Source organism: Agelaius tricolor, unplaced genomic scaffold (genome assembly GCF_023055355.1).
Source record: "Agelaius tricolor isolate 1412-34295 unplaced genomic scaffold, bAgeTri1.0.p SCAF_3, whole genome shotgun sequence".
Lineage (NCBI taxonomy): Eukaryota > Metazoa > Chordata > Aves > Passeriformes > Icteridae > Agelaius > Agelaius tricolor.
The window spans coordinates 2,057,748-2,072,402 of record NW_027269263.1 but is presented as its reverse complement, the minus strand read 5'-3'; the positions used below and the strand labels follow the sequence as shown (position 1 = coordinate 2,072,402).

The 14,655-nt window shown below is 42.5% G+C and overlaps 2 protein-coding genes across 2 annotated transcripts in view; both read left to right on the top strand.

Annotated features, from left to right (window-relative positions):
- The first annotated feature begins 461 nt into the window (after nucleotides 1–461).
- Nucleotides 462–7,851, top strand: STRAP (serine/threonine kinase receptor associated protein). The gene is made up of 10 exons (XM_071422112.1): nucleotides 462–675; nucleotides 1,692–1,827; nucleotides 2,538–2,619; nucleotides 2,880–2,952; nucleotides 3,586–3,682; nucleotides 4,553–4,690; nucleotides 5,076–5,212; nucleotides 5,850–5,999; nucleotides 6,526–6,591; nucleotides 6,907–7,851. Exons 1-10 carry the CDS (start codon nucleotides 564–566, stop codon nucleotides 6,972–6,974), a joined length of 1,059 nt encoding a protein of 352 aa, XP_071278213.1. The 5' UTR covers nucleotides 462–563; the 3' UTR covers nucleotides 6,975–7,851.
- A 146-nt stretch (nucleotides 7,852–7,997) lies between these two features.
- Nucleotides 7,998–14,655, top strand: part of DERA (deoxyribose-phosphate aldolase) — a 49,611-nt gene continuing 42,953 nt past the window's right edge. Inside the window, exon 1 of the mRNA XM_071422113.1 lies at nucleotides 7,998–9,900. Coding sequence (XP_071278214.1) covers nucleotides 9,870–9,900 — 31 coding nt within the window. The 5' untranslated portion in view covers nucleotides 7,998–9,869. The remainder of the gene's footprint in view (nucleotides 9,901–14,655) is intronic.

Below are 14,655 nucleotides of genomic sequence, written 5' to 3'. Positions count from 1 at the left end.
AATGGGACGGGGAAGTCGCCGCTGTTCCTTCAAGGAGATGGATGAGGGATGCAGAGGACTGCGAGGAGCTCGCTGTTCCCTCATGGAGCGGGATGACAGATGAATGGGACGGGGATGAGCTCGCTGTTCCCTCATGGAGCGGAGATGAGGGATGAACGGGACAGGGAAAAACTGGCTGTTCCATCATGGAGCGGAATGAGGGATGAAGAGGACGGGGAAGAGCTCGCTGTTCCCTGAAGGAGCGGGATGAGAGATGAACGGCACAGCGAGCAGCCCGCTGTTCCCTCAGAGAGCGGGATGAGGGATGAATGGGACGTCGAGCAGCCCTCTGTTCCCTCATAGAGCGGGACGAGAGACGCACGGTTCTCTCACGGATGGGACGAGAGGGGCAGCTCGGGCCCGTCCCCCTGGCGGGGCGGCGCCGCTGCGGCCGCGCCCCAGCCCGTGACGCGCGTCCGCCGGGAAGCGCTTCCTGCCCGTCACTTCCCCCGCTGCCGCCACCGCCGCTCCCGCCGGGCCGCCGGACTCGTGCCCCTGCCCAGGCCCCTGCTCCTGCCGCCGCCATGGCCATGAGGCAGACCCCGCTCACCTGCTCCGGCCACACGCGGCCCGTGGTGGACCTGGCCTTCAGCGGCGTCACCCCCTACGGATATTTCCTCATCAGCGCCTGCAAGGGTGAGCGGGACGGGCCGCTTTGTTCGGGATCTCCCGCCCCGGGGGTGGGCGCGGGGCACCCCGCCGGTCGTAGGCCGCGCATCGCCGAGCCGAGGGGTGGCGGTGGGGCGGGAGGGGCTCGGGGGCTGTCCTGGCCACTCGGGGCGGTGACACCGCCTCGGTGTGCTCTGGAATGGCGAAGGGAGCGGACAGCCGGTTCTCTCTCCGGGTGCTTCATTGCCGGGTTAGCCCGGGGGTGCCGGAGCCCGCATGCGCCTGGTCGGGATCCCGGCTGCTGAAGGGGTGGGAGGTCTCCAGAATGGTTTGTTTGTAAAAGTTCCTGCTTCCATCGGCTGTGGATTTAAAGCGAGCTCCTGTTTGACCAGCTGCCTTGCCCTGCTGGACACGGCATGGTGAGAACTCTGTGCTCACTGTGGGAATAGCGTTTTATCCTAGTGCATGTATATTTTAATCTTTTGCGTGCATAGGTTTTAAAGGGCATTCCTTTTCTGCCTTAAAGTGCTTCCAGTTCAGCTCTACATCTTGTGTGAACAACTCTTTGATAGCCTTCCAGAAAAAACTGATGATAGGAAAGGCTTTCTATTACTACTTCATTTTTGTATTGCTGTATGTTTTAATCATATCTCACTGCTTGTTTCTGCATACTGATGACTTCATAATATTGTTCCAGTGTAAAAAAATGAACAAACCAAATCTGTCCTGCTTGAAGAAAACTTTAGTAAAAATCAAACCTAAATGAAATGTTCCTTTCTACCATCTTAGCACAAGGTTACAGTCTTTTACCAGAAAACTTTTATCTCATTTGCAGTAGCATTTGAATGTTGGTACAGTTTAGATGCATGCAGCAAGTACAGCTGCACATCTAAACTCATCTAAATGCTGAACCCCTCTGCAAAGAGTGGCTTTGTAAAGTATGGGGTATTTCCACGTGCTGGTGCAAGGGAATATTTTTTCTTCTAAAAAACTGCTGCCTTCTTTTACCATGTTACCTGACTACTGGTTTTGTTTCTGTAAAGATGGCAAGCCCATGCTGCGCCAGGGGGACACAGGAGACTGGATTGGCACATTTCTGGGTCACAAAGGGGCTGTTTGGGGTGCCACCCTGAACACAGATGCCACTAAAGCAGCTACAGCAGCAGCAGATTTCACAGCGTAAGTGATGCACTGTTTTCTTGATCTGTGTTTTGATTTTTATTCTGTAGCTCTTTGGTGACAGCAATCTGGACTAAATTACTGATTCATTTGTTTCCCTTTAGTAACTATTAGCTTACTTTTGGCCAGCCAAATTAAAACGTAGATTTTTACCTTCTTGAAAGTAGCTGCAGTTAATTGTGTCATGCTGAACAACTATGATTGCTTCTTGATGTGCTTAATTATACTGGTTTACTCAACTTTTCTGTGCAGCTCTAATCTCTGGCACTGTAGTTATAGAAGAGCTGAAAGAGGGATTTTTAGTTTTCATCTAGCAGTCAACCTCTTTTTATTACATGAAACTTCTAGTGAATTAATTCTTCCATGTTTTATGTTGTTTGTGCTGTTTACAGTATTAATGAATATTTTGCAAGTTGAATCTTGTCAGTAGAGGGCAAATTCTATTAATGAAGTTGCAGATAGGAGCCACTTTTGTCTTCAAACTAAAATGTTAATTGGTTTGCATGGTCCTGAAGAAGAGCATAAAAAAGCTCTTGTATAAATATAAAAAACATTCTTAATGAATAACTAGGTTATAACTTATAAGAATGTAGCACTTAGGATAAAATGTTGTGATGGCATCAGGAAAGATTGCTTACAAATTCATCTGACTGTCCAGGTTGATTTGAGCTGGTGCTTCTAAAATATGAATATTTCCTCTTGTTGTTTAGCAAAGTGTGGGATGCTGTGTCAGGCGATGAACTAATCACACTGGCTCACAAACACATTGTCAAAAGTGTGGATTTTACACAGGTATGAGAAACCTTTATACCTTATTCACCAGGGAAATAAGCTCTTGAGTATGTTTTGCTATTAGTTACTTTTTTGCTTTTTTTGTTGTAAATCTTAACAGGTAAATAATGTAAAATACCACTGCCCGTTTTTAGGACTGTAGGGTTAACGTAACAAGTGTGTTAGAGGCTGTCTGAGAGAAAAAGCTGTGATTTTAACTCACAGGCAAAGGCTGTATTTTGATTCAAAGTAGAGTTGACTCTCTATAACTTCTGTTTCAGGATAGCAATTATCTGTTAACAGGTGGACAAGATAAGCTCTTGCGTATCTATGACTTGAGCAAGCCAGAAGCAGGTGAGTCTGCTTTTAAAACTGACTCTTGGGGGCTTTTTTGAGTTAAATAAAACTTCTGAAATTAAGGGGCTGCTTTCTGTTATGAATCACTAAGAACAATGTTGAGGGTTGTTTTACAAATGTAATGTTTATGAGCTTTTGGTATATAAGGGTCCCAGAATTGCTTGTGTTGGAGATCACCTGGTTCCAAACCCTCTTCTATGGACTGATTAAAGCCCCATCCAACCTGGTCTTGCACACTTCCAGGAATGAGACATCAAGCAGGACATGTTTCAGTTCAGTGCAGACACACTAGAAATTGATCTAATTAATTAGAATTTAGTCCTCTGAGAGAAAAAAACAACTCAAATATTTAAGAGGGTTTGAATTCATGTTGATACTGACCTGTTGATGGTTGATAGGAAGCCAGAGAACACAGATGTTCACCTAGTGAAATTTTTAAAAGCTAGGCAATCAGATACCCAGTTTGCATTTATCCTGTTCCTGGAATAAGATCTCCAAATAGAGTCCTAAGTGCTTCCCTCTACAGTCTCTAGTAGAGGGAAATCTGTGTAGCTTAAGGAAGCCCCCAAACTGCTGCACGATGTTATTTCATTTTATTACATGTATTAAAATACTCTGCTTTCTTTTAAGAACCTGATGTTGTCAGTGGACATACTTCTGGCATTAAAAAGGCCTTGTGGAGCAGTGATGACAAACAGATTCTTTCAGCTGATGATAAAACTGTCCGGTAAGAAAAAGTAACTTTGAGCTTTCTGTATTGTCCTGCTCTATGTGAGGATGAAGTTATGTTATTTTGGAAAAGGATATGAGTAACACAAATTACCTGATTCTAGATTATTCTAGCTGCATGCCTGATACAGCTCTGTTGTGCTGTCAGAGATCATTTTGGTAATAGTTCTCATTTCCCCATAAATGTGTGCTCCTCACAGATGTGTTCTCCTTGATAAGAAGAGATGAGAACTGCATAAAATCAATTTATGCCTTTTGTAATCCTGAAGAAGATGAATTTATAGATGAGGTCTCTTGCATGCATACTGTCCTGAGCTGCTTTGTCTTCTTCAGTTTCCTAGTGTTAAAGATAGGCAAGAGCCTAGTACTATTTGTTTTCCTCCAAATTGTAGGAATAGAAATGCAGCAGTCAGCTAATGAATAAAGATTTTTGTTTGTCACAGCAGCACGATTTAATTTCTGCTTAGATACTTCTTGCACTGCTAGATATAAAACTTTATTATCCTCAATGAACCTCTGTAAACTGGGATTAGTACCTCTTTGTCTTTTGAAGTAAAAAGAATAGAATCTTCAAGCCTTGCTTCAAGGTCTGTTGCTTCGAAGACTTTAATCAAGATTTTTAATCTCCAGGAGAAACACTGAGTAGTTAAATGGTGTGTATATAACATTTAATGTTGTGGCATTAAGCTGCAAAGGTAAAAGTATTTTAAAAAAGGGAATGTGTCTTAAGCCTTGCCTAGGTGAGAATGCAGATAAAGCCGCTGAGAATCTGAAGAACCTAATGCAGGTCTTGCCATGGATGTGAGGTGGAAATTGTTTGATTTGCAGAAGTTTGAGTCTTTTTTTTCCCTTTTTGTTTCCTTTTTAGCCTCTGGGACCGGAGTACCATGACTGAGGTGAAATCACTAAACGTGGCAATGTCAGTGAGCAGCATGGAGTATGTTCCAGAAGGACAGATACTGGTGATAACCTATGGGAAGACTATTGCTTTTCATAGTGCAGAAACGTGAGTCCACAACTCCCAGGTTTCACAGGTGGAGTCATGGGCTTCTTGTGGGTAAAAACTGGCTGTACAAGGCCAGAGTCACCAAGATGTCAAAACTGGCATCTCTATGATGTTTCAAGAAAGGAAGTTACATGCTTAAACATATTCCAGAAAGTAGTTCTGTATGTGTGAACTTTTGTTTTGCTTAATCTAAACTCATTTCTAACTTGACAAGCATGATTAGCAAGTATCAAAACTTGTTTGAGAAACTCTGTGGGGCTGTATTTTGTATCTGGGAAAAGTAGTTGAGATTAGTAGAATCCAGTTTCTTTGCTCTCAGGATTTTGTTTGTTTTTTTTTTTTTTTTTTTTACTCTGAACTTTGTTAACAAACTTTTCTCCCTCAGTCTAGAGCAGATTAAATCATTTGAAGCACCTGCTACAATCAATTCTGCATCTCTTCACCCTGCGAAAGAATGTTTGGTTGCAGGTGGTGAAGATTTTAAACTCTATAAATATGACTATAATACAGGAGAAGAATTAGGTATGTTTGTCTCCTATAATCATAAAGGAGTTCTGAAATAGGTATTAATAAAATAATGACCAGTAAATGAAACTGTTGTACTCAAATGAGGTCTTAGCATAGCATGCTGTGCTAAGGAGGATGATAAAAAGGTATATAATCAGTTAAACATTTTTTGCTATCTCAGTATCCCTAATTAAAATACCCATTCAACAATTCTGCACCTATTTAAAAAAAATCCTCATTTTGTATTGCTATAATAGCTGTATGCTAAATTTTCATACTGTTCATTAGATATGTCAGTTACAAGATTTTATGAAAAATACGATGTGTTGGCCAAATTTGTTTCTAAAAAAGCACATTTTCTTACTGATCCAGTCCTCATTTAAAATTGTTTGTGAAAGGAGTGGTTAAAGGACCAGAGTATGTCTACCCTGTGCTGCTGGCTTGCTGTGCAGTTTTGTCTAGAATAACTAAGCACCTTTTTCCTTGCAGTTAATGAAACATTAATATCTTATTTATTAAATGCCTAAAGTAGCCATTGCTGACACACCCATTCATGGAAACTCTGTTTTGTATCAGAAACTGATCAGTTTGTACTTAAATTTCAGTTGTTGGCTGAAAGTTGAAATTGACGGTGTTGACATGTTCCCTTCAGAATCTTACAAAGGGCACTTTGGTCCCATTCACTGCGTGAGATTTAGCCCCGATGGAGAGTTATATGCAAGTGGCTCTGAGGATGGAACACTAAGGCTGTGGCAGACAACAGTAGGGAAAACCTATGGCCTTTGGAAGTGTGTAGTTCCTGGTAAGTGTGTGCTGGGTCCTGGGGAAACTTGGCTACTTTGTGTGCACTTTTGAAGTGATATCCATCATTAGTGGTGAACACTGAGTTTCGTACAGTAACTCCTCTCTTCTGAGGGTTTCTGATCTACTCATATTTGTTAGATTGAAGGATGTACTTCTGTAGCTGTCATGTAAGCAGTTAACATTACACCCATAAGGTTTTTGAATATAGACATTTTGTGGGTATTTAAACCAAGAGCCTGATGTATTTCTGTGTGAAAGAGTGAGAAAGATGTGATACCACTTCTGTAATTCTGAAAGAGGGACTCTCTAGAAGTGTGGATGGTAGTTCTAATTTATATTGTACTCTGGTTCTTTCAGCTTAGGGAGAGGAAGGCAATAACTACATGTGGATATTCATTAATAGAATTGCTTGCTTAAGTGTTTCTCCTCAACACTGAATTACATAGAAATGACTTTTTATTAATTAAGGTTTGTGGGTGAAACTGAAGGTATTGACTGTTTGTTTTTCTGCTCTTTCCCTACAGAAGAGGAGAATGCAGAAGCAGCAAAAGCAAGGACTACCCTTCCAGGAACTGCAGAGGAGGAAATAGGTAATGACCTGAACTGTCAGCTTCAACTACTTCAGTGTTAAAAGATAATCAAGATGATAGCATTCCTTAGTATGAAAGAAGTACTTTCCCTCAAGTGCTTTCTGGCATTTTTCTAAAGATCTTTGAATGCATTTGCCTGACATTGATTATGTGGTAAGTGTCAGACAGGAGCTGTGCAGGCAGAACAGATGGGGTAGAACAGCTGGGTCAGGTTGAATGGGAAAACAAACGGAACTGGTCTCTTTAAGCAATCCTTGCAACATTTCTTTGGTTTCTACATCTAAAGTGGAATTAAATAACACCCTTTTTATTTAGTTGCAGAAGAGATTGCCTCTGAAAACTCAGATACAGTGTACAGCTCAACTCCTGAAGTGAAAGCCTGATTACTGCAGCTGTTATGTGACACGTGGACATGCGAGACTAAATCAAGTGAGCAGTGACAGACAGCAGCCTTCCAGAGTGCGCTCCCTCCGTGGGGCAAAGATGGGCAGTAATTGATGAGAATGCAGTGGAACTGGCTAGGTGTTGTCTGTAAGAGAACTCAGCATCCAAATAAAAACCCAAAAGACAAGTAGTAGAGTTCTGCTGGCTTTTTGGCATAACTGCCTACTGTCTTTTCAAAGAAGTGTGCAAGCCAAGATCCAGTCTCTCCAATCTCAATTAGACTCATTGTAGTGTGTTTTCATTATTACAAAGAAGAGATACAATGGCTTTTACCTTTTTTTTTTCTTGGAAGTTGGAAAAATTGGCTTTAGTTGAAAAGAAGGGATTATGTACTTAAAAGTATTTGGTTCGGGTTTTGTTTCATTGTATGCTGCTTCTGAATGTTTAACTGTTTTCAGTTGTCTAAATAAAAAGCCTCTCCAAACTCGTACATTACTTTTGAGCATTGGGTTCATGAAATGGAAAAGCAACTGCATTAATCACGTAATCCTTGGCATCTTGGGTTTGTACTATACAGAGAGAAAGCAAAAGAATGTTTTAGTGTTGGTACAGAGGGTGGCAAGTTCTTTGATCTGTAAGCTTTGTATCTTTTTTATTCTTTCAAGTTTGAATGTAAACATGAGTCTCTAAAAAGAAAAACAGTGAAAATTCCTAAATTAAACGTGCTGCCTGAAGTATTTGGTTGTACATGAAAATATCAGAGGCTGGCTGCAAATCTGTGTAAAGCTTGGGTTTAGTCCTCCAGACTGGATAAAAAAGTTACTCTTTCAAGGTTACAAATCATATTTTCTTCATTAAAGAAAATAATTGCCATTCTTCCACTTGTCATTTCCTTTAATGTTATGCTGAAAGCTTTACATAATGCATTCTGTATGGTAAGAGGTATATTTATTCACACACCTTTTTATTTTTTCGTATTCATACTTGTCCTTATTGTCCTGTTTTTGCAGACTGTACCTATTTGCAATTACCTATTTGAATTTTATTCTAAAAACAAACAACTCTGCTTTACAGTTAAATGGTTCAGTCTTGCTAATTCCACTAAGACTTATGAGGGCTCCATGTCTAGTATTTGAGCATAAAAATTTTAATTTAGAAATTGGATGTATTTAAAATACAGGATTTTGAACACCTTGCTCCATGGTGGGACTTCTTGCATGCTGTGGGTTTTATTCCATATTTGCAGTAGGTTCTATAGCATTTCATAGAGAGGTCTGGAATAGAATCTCAGAACCATTTAACTGAGGAAGAAAACCTTTAACCTCAAGTTCAGCTGTGAACCTAGTTGTTCCCAAGTTCACCAGAAAACCGTGTCCCTTATTCTGCATTTACGGCTTGCTCTGGGATGCATAAAAATGAAACAGGTAATAGTTATAGAAACCTAATACTTAGTAATGGCTACTAAAATACTGGAAAATTGAAAAAAAACCCAACAAAACTAAAATACTGGTATGAACAAGTGTTTGAAAAATCACCAGTAAGGGTACCAGCAAAACCCAGATTTAATATTAAGTGACAGGACAACGAAGTTTGTTGGCAAGATTCCCTCTACTACTTACAGGACAGTTAAGGTACGCCAAGGAAAAACAAGCAACAACAAAACCAAACAAAATCCAGGCAATCAAAACAGAAATTAACAGAGTACTGTTTAGAGGGATGTGTCTGTGTTCAAGTGGCAAAAGGATAGTAAGGGTGAGGATAAAAGAAATAAGCTTTTAGGCTTTACCAGCACTCAACAGTAGTGTTAACGTCTACCTTAAACCTAACAATTTAGCAGAGGAACAGCACTTAACATAAGCCACCTAACTTAGAAATTTACTGTAACAATTTAACAGAGGAATAATACTTAACAGCATTTAACCTAATTTAGGACTTAACCTTACTTACAAGCCTAATTTACTTGGACACCTAAGGTAACAGTATTTCATCCCAGACACAGTTAGAAAGCGTGAAAGTGTGGGAACAGGGACGTTGTGCTGTTAGGGCTAGAAAAATAATTTCCAAGGCTGTTCCTAAAGAAAACAAGAGCTCCCTAGACAGCAGCAGTTCCTGGAAGCAGACAGTGTTTCTGATGAGCTCAGGAGGAGCCGAGCTCAGTGCTGTTTGTCAAGGCCAAGGCATCACAAGTATTTCTTAGATGACAGTGTGGCCTGGAAAAGGGGGAGGAGGAGGATGCAATGCCACAAGTACTTGAAAGCTTGTAATTTTTGGACTGTTTAAATACACAGTGCAAATGGTATCTATACATCTAGAGTGACTGTTGTCTTATAAACCATTGCTTCTGAAAGCACACGTGCAGTTTTGGTATGAGAAAAGCGAAAAAGAAGTGTTCTCATGTTTCATAGCTATGGCCCTTTCCTGCTTTACCCGATGCCGTTGTGAGTTTGAGGTTTCTTTAAGTTGGAAACTGTTTAATCTAAACGTCAATATTAACAATGTACAATATAAACAATGTATTTTTCATGAAACTTTGTGTATTTTTTCCAGATCTGGAAAAAAAATGTAAAGGCCATGAAGTTTTCAGTGGCTTTGTTACCAGAATTTCATTCTGCAGGTACCACTAGAAGTTTTACAGGTTGGCATGTTTATTAACCCCATGTGTATGTGCGGCAGCAGCTCCTCCTTGAATCAACACGAAGACACTGGACAGTGCCTTGACTCATCCCCAACAGCAGGTTCAGCCTTTCCAAAGGAGCGGAATATCCCCGTTCCTGCTGAGGAAAGGAACATGCCCGCGGCAGGGCCGAGGTGCGGCCGAGCCGGCCCGGCCCCGCCGCTTCCTGCCCGAGCGGGGCGGGCCCGCAGCCGGAGCTCCGGGGGCGGAGAGCGGGGCCATGGCCGGCCGGAACCCGGGCACCGAGCTGGGTAAGGGAGCGGCGGGGCCGGGGATCCCCGGGGGGCGCTGCAGGGCCCCGGGACCGGCGGGGCTGTGCGGGGCCGTGCCGGGCCACGGCTCCCCGTTCCCGGCCGAGCCTCCCCCGGGCGGCTGCGGGACCGCGTTCCTCTGAAAAGCCGAAATAGGAACAGCACTGGGGTTCTTTGCGTGTTCTGACACATCCCGTGACGGGTAACCGGGAAGAGGCTTTGGGACTGCGGGTTAAACACGAGTTCTGTGTCACACACGGCTTTGGCTTCAGGGTTCCGAGTAGGGTCAGAGGTTGTAGGACAGCTCTGAGCCCTGGTTCTGTCACAAAGCCGGACCTGCAGGGTCAGAGGCTGTAGGACAGCTCTGAGCCTTGGTCCTGTCACAAAGCTGGACCTGGTTCTCTCTTGCATGCTGTTCTGGTTCTCACAGGATTCTTCCTCCCCTCTTTCTCACCGAAATTAAAACCACTGAATTTGGGCTCTGATTTGCAAACTCGAGGCTCCACCTCTTCTGATTGTTCTTGTTGCTCTCTGGGGAGTGGTAAGGATTTTCCAGGTGTTTGCAGCTGGTCTCTGGGCCTGAAAGGTGGCTGTGCCTGAGATAAGGCAGAGAAAGACTTTCTCTGCCTTTTCCTGGCTGGAGCTGCCTTTCTCCTCATTGCTGGGGAAGGGGAAGGTGCTACAGCTTCCTCAGCAAAACCCAGCTGCAGCAGTGGGATGAATTGAAGCGGTGAGACTTCCTCCAAGATGTGATAATTTGGTCATGATGTGAGTAGGTAGACAATGAAATAGAGGAGACACAGGGGTGGCCTCATGGAAGAGGGGGAGCAAAGGCCAGCTGGTGTGGAACAGGCAGGTCTCAAAGCTGGCATGAGCAGAGTTCAGGAGATTGTGGTGTCACGTGCCTGTTATGACAACAAGCACAGGCACTTTTAAATTATTAGCCTGTGGATGGACAAATGAGAGCTATGTTTCCATTCACTGAAGTTGTGGAAATGTTGCAGCTTTCAAAAGTGAGCTGTGTAATTGCTCTCAGATGTCCTCATTCAGGGGCTGCTTGTAGGTACAGGTGAGCTTCAACTGCAGCCATCCGAAGAGCTGAAACAAGCATTAATAATGTAGTTGACAAAACATCAGTGTTAGGAAAAACAGCTAGCACAAAACTCTGCAAATACACTCCAGTTACTTTAAACTCGGGGTGTGTCATGCTTTTTCTTATAAATTCAAGCTTAAAATTCGTTGATGTGTGGGGAATCCAGAAGCTTGAAGGTGAAGTCAGCTCAGTTCTGATACTTGCTGCCATCCCTTCCCAGGGATCTTTGTTTAAACCAGTTGTGGTCAAAACGAGCTGGGTTAGATGTTCAGGGCAGGTGGAGGAAAGGCAATGGTGCGGCTGTCACCATGTTTAAGTGGCAGCTTCTAGCCTCTGCCTTATGCTGGCTGCTTTAAAGAGAGAACTGCACCTGCCTGCCGTTTGCTCTCCCACTCAGTACATATCTGAAATACAGCAGCATACTAAATTCAGCACTTAACATATCTTAGTGCTGTGCCTTAGCTGGTAGCAGTACTCAGAAAGAACAGGGCAAACCCTTACCTTTATCTTTCATGGTTGCTAGCAATACTCACTGCTTTTGTCACTTCAGCTTTTGAAGGTTTTACAAACCTGTGCCAGCAGCTTTAATTCAGGTGATTTGCCCTGTTTCCCACACAGTTTTGTGCAAAATTAGAGTTTTCTAACAGGGACATCTAGTGGTAAAATGTATTTTACTTAAAAATGCATTGTTTGTGTCCTTTTCTGTTTCTTGCTTGCTACATAATGTCGGTATCAAAGCAGGAGGTGTCTGATGTTGCCATTAGAGAGGGTCTATTTGTTTATCACTGACAAGCCAAACTCTTCACAAATCATTGCATGTAGTGCTTTCCTGTGTGATTTTTTAAAAAATAAATACATTTTTGTAAAATTCCTTGATTCTTCCCTCCTTATCTCCTTTCCTCGTACCCATCACTGTGCCTTAGTAGAAGAAGAACTAAAGAACAGGTGTATGTTCCACAGATGAAAAGACCCTGATGTGCGCAGTCAGAGGCTCACCAGCCTCATACACTGATACATTTGCCATCCAAGAGTGGTGCAAAGAAGCTGGACAAAGAGTTTTACAAGTTTTCCATTCCACAAGGACTGTTTGCACAGCTTGTGTGCTGGGGCTCACCACGATGCCTGCAGGGATGGGAATGAATCTGCCTCTCCTGCTCTGCTCTGCAGGGCCCTGGGTTATAACAGCCCAGATGTTTAATGTTTTGTCATGCTTCAGAAGAGTATCAGCTGCAACTTTTAATGTCACTTCACAATGAAATATTGGAACATATAGTGAGTATCTGTTTTGGAAGGGAAGCTGCTTTGGTTTAACTGTGGGGTGCAGACACCTGGGGACACAGGGACCGTCCCCTCTGCCCAGCACTTGGAATGTACATGGAATATTTGGTCCAGTTTCTCTTTCCTGTGGCATTCACATTCTCTGAAAAAATCCCTTCACCCAGGATTTTTCTCCTGAGAAGCTGAGAAGCCTCAGAGAAAAGGAAAACAAATTCTCATTTGTTTCTCCTGTGTTGTGCTCATGTGGAATGTGTTTGGAGATTGTTTACCCACAGGTGATTGTTTCATTGGATTCTGGTGTGAGTTGTTTTCACTCTTTGGCCAATCAGGGCCAAGCTGTGTCGGGACTCTGGAGAGAGTCACGAGTTTTCATTATTAGCTTTTTAGCATTCATTAAGTATCCTTTCTGTATTCTTTAGTATAGTATCCTTTAATATAATATAGTATTATAAAATAATAAATCAGCCTTCTGAGAACATGGAGTCAGATGTATCATTCCTGTCTTCATTGAGGCATTCCCAGCAAATACAATACTTTCCAACAGGAAAGAGAGATTGATAAAACTGTCACAGCTTCAGCAGAGGCACAGCACAATGGGGCTGGGGCTGGAGTGCTTGCCCTGTGAAGAAAGGCTGAAATATTTCCTGGTTTAGCCCAGGAAAATGAGGGAGAGGAGTTCATACTGGATATGAGGGAAAACTTGGGGCAGAACAGTCAGGTGCTGGGACAGGTTGGGCTCAGAGAGGCTGTACAATCTCCATCCTTGGGACTCTCAAAACCCACCTGAATAAAGCTCTTAGCAGCCTGGTCTGACCTCAGAACTGATGCTGTATTGCACAGGAGGTTGGATAATTGATCTTTGAAGGTCTTCCAAATTATTCTACAATTATATGCTTTATTACCTCTGTGTGTCTATGTATGTCTGAATATATATATTTATATATACACACACATTTATGTATGTATTCTGAGCAATGAGTGATTAATTACAGTTGTTTTGCAATGTTCTTAGATTCTTAAAAACCCCCATTATCTATCTGTGTTGCTCTGACCCTCTAGCTGAAGGGCCAAAAATACATTCATTATGTTTCAATTTATATATTTTTAATTATAGCTGGTATTTCTGAGCCATCTACATGTGAGAGCTAGCTTGTTGGTAAGTGGCATTTAGATAATGAAGTGTTACATCCCTTTTCAAAACAGCATAATTCTGTTCTAATATATTAATAGCTGGTTTTAGTCTGTACTGTGGCTCTGGTTCTTCACTGTTCTAACACCTTTTGAAGCTGGTTGGTAATTTTAATCAAATGTGAAGGACAAGTAGATTGTCTTGAAAATAAGGCCCTGGGTGGAGTGACCAAATCAGTTCTTTTGTTGAGGGAAAAGCAGGTACAGATCAGAAATTACATGAATTTTCATTGCTACTGTTTTATTTTGGCCTTTATGGCAGTAAAGGAGTCCTGTTTTACTCATGGGTGTAAGGACCACATGAGGACAGCTGGCTTTTTGGGGTGAGGAGGTATCTCAAGAAGAGAGGGAACAACAGGGGACTTGGGCCTGCAGGAAACCAGGTCCTGATGTTCTGCCTCTCACTTCCTGAGAAGTTGGTGGTTCCCAAAGTGCTTTGGAGGAGGACACCATGATCCATTTTGTGTGATCCATGGACAGCCCTGTGTGATTTCACCGATGGCACGAGGCAGAAGAGCTGATTTCTAGTTCAGGGCTCATGCTTTGAGTATCTGGATGCTGATAACTTGGAGACTGAACTTATGTCATATAAAAGAAAGACTTAAATGAAATTGAGGATCTCTTGGTCCATATCAAGTGTCGTTCTGGAAAAATAATATTAACTTCTGCCTTGACAAAGCTGAAAGCCCCCAAATCTCTAAACATCTTACATGGTAAGACAGCTGTAACAAGACCTGATCCCAAAGCCTTTTCTCCCCTTTCAGTGGCTTTGCTCAGCTCTGTGTGGCCAGCTGGGGTCAGCCTGCATCCAGCTGAGCTCCTCCCTTCTCCAGGGAAGGTTCAGGACACAGTTTGAGTCTCTCCTCCCGAAATAACAGCTTTCATCACTTCCCTTCCCCGTTTGATGGTGTGCTCATGGTAAGAGCAGGAGCACACATGCTGTCTCTGGCACACAAAATGAAATAACCACTTGAGGGGGGCAGCTCCTTTTGGGAACAGTGCTGCCTTAAAATGCTTGTGAAACTATTGCCTCAGGCATTCTTGAGCTTTCTGTTTCACCATCTGAAGGGATGCCATCAACACGTTTTTTTTAAAACTTCTCTAAAGCTTAGTCTGTTTTATGAGGAATGTGTTAGGAAGCTTAGATATTTATGTAATTATCCTAATGAAGTGGTTTTATTTATTGTTTTCTGAGG